The sequence below is a fragment of the Condylostylus longicornis genome, unplaced genomic scaffold, assembly GCF_029603195.1.
Source record: "Condylostylus longicornis isolate FDR11 unplaced genomic scaffold, ASM2960319v2 ptg000004l, whole genome shotgun sequence".
Taxonomy (NCBI): domain Eukaryota; kingdom Metazoa; phylum Arthropoda; class Insecta; order Diptera; family Dolichopodidae; genus Condylostylus; species Condylostylus longicornis.
This window is the reverse complement of record NW_026577973.1, coordinates 4,552,807-4,558,134: the sequence shown is the minus strand read 5'-3', so window position 1 is coordinate 4,558,134 and position 5,328 is coordinate 4,552,807. Positions and strand designations below refer to the sequence as shown.

Sequence of the window (5,328 nt, the reverse complement as noted above, 5' to 3'; positions counted from 1 at the left end):
AAAAAATTATAATATTTGCTATTATATTCTAACAAATAGAGCTTTTTTTTCCAGTGTTAGATCGTGAAAATCTTTCATTAATTTCAAAATTAGTAGATTTTTATTTTATATACGTTATAAATAAAAAAATAACTCAAATTGGTATCTATACAAACCTTCAAAAAATAACTCGATTTTGTTATTCATAAATACATGTGTATGTATAGGTAAGTGCTTTCTTATATGTAGTACATTTTAGAGAAATTCAAAATTGTCGCTAAATGGTAATTAACATTTCTCTGTAGCAAGTAAACTATGTGTATACATATGTATGTATGTCCATACATATGCATGTACTCAAACGATGAAAGTGTTAATTATTCTTTTCGATGTGATTCGAATTTTTTTTTAATCTATTATGTATACACATATGTATATATAAAAAAAAATGAACGTATAATGTCAGCAGGGGATATTCGGAATTAATCGATCCCTTTGTAACGTAAAGACGAGAAGAAAGTATGAAATGGGAAAATTTATTGGAAACTTGGTTTGGTTTTGATATGGGTGTAATGCTACTAACACCTAAACTATATATAGTTATTTTTGTTTATAATCAAAAATTACACAAAAAGTATGATAAGAGGATATGAAGATTTTACAAACAATGCACAAATTTGGATAAATTTTTTTTTATATTTAAAACGTTTCAATGTTTACCAAAATTGGTTATAAAAATTAGGAATTTTGTGGTAGGAACTGAATTGTATATATATGTACATCATGGAAATTTTAAACAACTGTTCAATTATTAATTAATAAATTTATTATTTTGATCAGTTTAAATTAAAAACAAAATTAGTTCAGCTCTATGAAGTAATTAGTTCTGTTTTTTGTCAAAAAATTTGCATTATTAAAAATAATTTAAAATACAATTTATACTTAAAAAATTTTATCATTTTGACCTATAGGAGATCTATTAATTAATAAAACAATTAATAAAATTTTTGAAGACAGAATTGTATTTTTAATTAATATATTTCGTGGGAGCATCCTAAAGTTTGTTATAATAAGTGTTTTCATTTTTGTTAGCCTCTCTTTAATTTTACTCAATTATAATTTTTGTGGCTAAATTTATAAACACGTATGTATGCACATATGTGCTTCTAATGTATATTTAAACTTGTACAAAAGTATGTATAACTGAAATATTGCTATATATTTATAGATATTTCATATAATGTACATATATATGCATGTATCTATTATTTTAGAATGTTGTTTTGGTTGGTAAACATATAAAAATTTCTTATTCAAAATATAAAATTGTTCAGTTGTTTTTTAGAATTTGTCAAGAGTGTGTTTAGAAAACTTATTTTAAAATTTATATTAAATCTAAATTGCTATAAACTTTTTGGATCAAAAGAAAATTTACAAATAAATAAAATGTCTGAAAAACCAAAATTTACAATTGAAGTGGTTAAAGAAGAGGATGCTGATGAATTTTATGAAAATATTAAAGAATATTTTTTAAAGGTAAAAAAAAAAAAATAATTTTTTAATTTTTGTGTGTTTAATCCTTTTTTAAATATTTTTTTAAAAACTGTCCCATTATACCTTTTTAAGAATATTAAATAGTTTTTTAAGAATTTTGAACAATTGATGTTAAAATATATTTTTTAAATAAGTTTACACGTGGATATGTTAGAGTGTTTTATCATAGAGTTTCATTGTATGATAAGAAGAGAAGTCAAGGTATGGTTCAAAAATTTTAAACTTTAAACTATATTTAACTATGTCAAAAAATTATTTATATGTTATATTTTTCGTCCACGCACTGAAATTAAATTTTTGAGTAAAATTCATTTTGAAATTTGAAATTCTATAATGAAAATGTGCCTTCTAAAAAATTCTAAATAATTTTTTAGAAGGCACATTTTCATTATACTTGCTAATATAGCGATTCCAAATAAACGCCAAGCTGATAAATTTCAAATTAATTTTTTTTATTAAATATTTTATAGGATGAACCAACTTGTAAATATTTAGGTATTACACATTTGGATGAAGTAAAAAAATATTTTGAAAAAAGTTTACCACAAAAGTGTTCTTTTAAAGCTGTCGATGAAAACGGAAAAATAATTGGTGTTGTAGCAAATGAAGTTCAAAAAAGACCGGTAAGTGAAATTTATAATTGAAATTTTTCTTCTAATTGAATTTTAATAAATATTTGATTTATGATACAGTCTGAAAATGATCCAATAAAAACAGCAACTGAAATGGCAATTGATGAAAGATGGAAAAAAATTTGTATGCTTTTTGATCGTATTTCTGAAAATTACAATATCTTTAAGGAATATCCTGAAGCAAAATTTTATTTAGCTGGTAAAGCGGTTGCAGTAAATCCAAAATATCGTGGTTTAGGAATTGCTGGTGAATTAATTAAAAAAACAATAGAATTTATGAAAGAAAATAATATTGAACCAATGTTAAGAATATGTTCTAGTGCATATTCAGCGAGAGTAATGGAAAAACTTAATATGACTGAAGTTTATAAAATTAATTATAAAGATTTTATTGTAAATGGTGAACAATTGTTAAAACCTGAAAGTCCTCATGTATGTTGTAGAGTATTCGTTTTGGAAGTTAAAAATTAAAGTTGTTTTTATTTGTTTTTCTATTTGTTTTTAATTATTTTATATAATGTCAATAAATTCAAATATGCATCGATATTTTTTTTTTCAATTACTTATCAGTTTATTTTAGGCTCTTAAAATTTTTAACTCTTATCTAACATTGTCAATGTCATTGACAAAATTTTGTATTTCGTACTTAATAATTGGTTTATTATTAAACGAAAAGAAAGTTTATTTATAGTAAAATTAATTGAATTTAATATAGAAAAATCGGTTGTGAATAAATACATTTGCTTTTAAGATTAATTTTAATAGTTATTAGTAGCGTTTCTTTTCGCTTGATTGTAGTTCTGATTTATTACCAAAACGTTTTGGTATTGAAGTAGTGCATGATTATAAGCAGCTTTTAAGTTTTAAAATTCAATTTATTAAATGTAAAAAGCTAATTTTCTATTAATTGAAGTCGTTTTGTATTTAATGGTATAACAATATAATTTCACTTATCAGAAATAGTTTTATATTTTAGAGAGCATAAGTGGAGAAATTTAGGAAGTTTTATAGTTATGAATGATTTATTTTACATTCTCTTATCTTTAAAATTTATTAATATATGATATATGAATTATTGACAAATAGGCTTTTGTATATTTATAATGAAAATATTTTTTGTAGAACAAAATAATAAATTATAAAACATATGACAAGAGCTAGATATAAGATAAAAAGTTAACAAATAATTTTTTGCAGTGTGTTTCTGAGAACAATTAAAATTTTAGACTATTGAGCTATTTTGTTAATTTATTTTTATTTGTTTACTCTCAAAAATCAATAAAATAAAAATAATATCGGAAATTTTTCTGAATTCTTAATAACATATGTTTATTGTATTTTAATTACTATTATTTTGCCCATAACATAATTTCCATAAAACGAAAATTTCCGGAATTTCAGTAAAAAAACTTACATGTACAATATATAGTAAGCTTTATTAATAGTACATTATAACATCTAATACGTCTATTTGAATACAAATCTCTAACGTTAATATCGTTTATTCAAAAATAAAATTTAGATTTCTGAATTAAATGTATTGCATACTTACTAGCATTTCACTTAGAAATATCCCACACTATATATAAATAGTTTTTATCTAAATCTCTTAAAGACGACCCACTCTATAGATAAAAATGCTGTCTTTAAAATTTTTCAATATAAAATTTATAATTCTGTTAGATAAGACATTAATATATAACTTTGATAAAGCGCCCGGAATTTATTTTTAGTATTATAAATGATTTTATCGAAATAAGAAGTCGTATTATAGTTCGACCAAGAATAAATAGATTTTTAATTTAATACTGTATATCCGTCATATTATAATTAAAAATGTCCCAAAAGCCAAAATTTACGATCGAAGTAGTCAAACCGGAAGATAAGAAAGAGTTTTATGAAGTTATGAGAGAATTTTTTATTAAGGTTAAGATTTAAAGCTTAAAAATTCTAATAATAAAAATTACAATAAATTATTCTTATGTTTTCTTCTTTATTATAACATTATATTATGAATAGGATGAACCAGTTACAAAAAGTTTAGGAATTATGGATATAAATGAGTTAAAATTTTATTTAACAAAAAATATATCTGAAAACTGTTGCTTTAAAGCAATTGATGAAAATGGAAAAATAATTGGTGCGGTAGCTAATGGAATAGAAAGAAGACAAGTAAAATTATTTTCAAAACAAAAAAAAAAAAAGAAAATTATAATGATTAATTGTTATAATTTAATATTAATAAAATTATCATTATAGGATTTAAATGATATAAAAAATAATAATGAGGAAGAGGAAGAAATAATCGATGAAAGATGGAAAAAATTATGCATGCTTTTTGATAATGTCGACAAAAATTATAATATTTTTAAAATATATCCTAATATTAATATTTATTTAGCTGGTAAAGCTATTGCTGTTAATCCAAAATATCGTGGTCTTGGAATCGCTGGAGAATTAATTAATAAAACTGTAGAATTTATGAAACAGAATAATATTAATTTAATGATAAGAACATGTACAAGTGCTTTTTCAGCTAGAGTTATGGAAAAATCAAATATGAAAGAAGTTTATAAAATTAATTATAAAGATTTTATTGTAAATGGTGAACAATTGTTGAAACCTGAAAGTCCACATACAGCTTGTAAAGTATTTATTTTAGATATTGAAAATTGATATTATATATACATATACATGTACATATTTTATATTATAATGTAGTTAAAAGTGTGCTTAAATATACTTCATTAGTCGTAATAGAAATATAAAATTTTTTTTTTTTTTGATTAGAAAATTTTATTATCAAAATTATCAACATAATTACTTTGTGTTTTTTTCCGTATTCTTGAGCACATTCATGTGTTTGTTAAAAAGTATATGCACTTATATATTATATCGAAGTGATAGCGTTGTAGATACAGATTTGACTTGTTTTTTTGCAGTAATCAAAAAATGAATATGCAATTCTATTAGCATTTCTACATTTCATATTTTTGTAATTAGAATTTCTATACGGATTTTATTCATAGTATTTCTGAATATTCTCGTACAATCAGGCACAAATACCTATATTTATTATTTAATCAGGTACTTATACCTAAATATATAATGTTATTTTAAAGGAATTAAATTTAAATGTTTTTATACAAACAAATATTCAAAA

General features: G+C 21.9%; 2 protein-coding genes across 2 annotated transcripts; both read left to right on the top strand.

Annotated features, from left to right (window-relative positions):
• The first annotated feature begins 1,333 nt into the window (after positions 1-1,333).
• On the top strand, positions 1,334-2,709 carry LOC129612611 (arylalkylamine N-acetyltransferase 1-like). Its single transcript, XM_055526305.1, has 3 exons — positions 1,334-1,515; positions 2,004-2,156; positions 2,226-2,709. Exons 1-3 carry the CDS (start codon positions 1,426-1,428, stop codon positions 2,634-2,636), a joined length of 654 nt encoding a protein of 217 aa, XP_055382280.1. The 5' UTR covers positions 1,334-1,425; the 3' UTR covers positions 2,637-2,709.
• A 1,149-nt stretch (positions 2,710-3,858) lies between these two features.
• On the top strand, positions 3,859-4,922 carry LOC129612400 (arylalkylamine N-acetyltransferase 1-like). The gene is made up of 3 exons (XM_055525967.1): positions 3,859-4,091; positions 4,185-4,337; positions 4,425-4,922. Exons 1-3 carry the CDS (start codon positions 4,002-4,004, stop codon positions 4,839-4,841), a joined length of 660 nt encoding a protein of 219 aa, XP_055381942.1. The 5' UTR covers positions 3,859-4,001; the 3' UTR covers positions 4,842-4,922.
• The last annotated feature ends 406 nt before the right edge of the window (positions 4,923-5,328 follow it).

What these genes read in the sequence shown, in the direction of transcription:
- LOC129612400 (XM_055525967.1), top strand. Translation starts at nt 4,002, where the DNA reads ATGTCCCAAAAGCCAAAATTTACGATCGAAGTAGTCAAACCGGAAGAT. An exon ending in TGAGAGAATTTTTTATTAAG is followed by an intron (nt 4,092 to 4,184) that starts GTTAAGATTTAA and finishes TATTATGAATAG; the next exon opens with GATGAACCAGTTACAAAAAG. An exon ending in ATGGAATAGAAAGAAGACAA is followed by an intron (nt 4,338 to 4,424) that starts GTAAAATTATTT and finishes TTATCATTATAG; the next exon opens with GATTTAAATGATATAAAAAA.
- LOC129612611 (XM_055526305.1), top strand. Translation starts at nt 1,426, where the DNA reads ATGTCTGAAAAACCAAAATTTACAATTGAAGTGGTTAAAGAAGAGGAT. An exon ending in TTAAAGAATATTTTTTAAAG is followed by an intron (nt 1,516 to 2,003) that starts GTAAAAAAAAAA and finishes AATATTTTATAG; the next exon opens with GATGAACCAACTTGTAAATA. An exon ending in ATGAAGTTCAAAAAAGACCG is followed by an intron (nt 2,157 to 2,225) that starts GTAAGTGAAATT and finishes TTTATGATACAG; the next exon opens with TCTGAAAATGATCCAATAAA.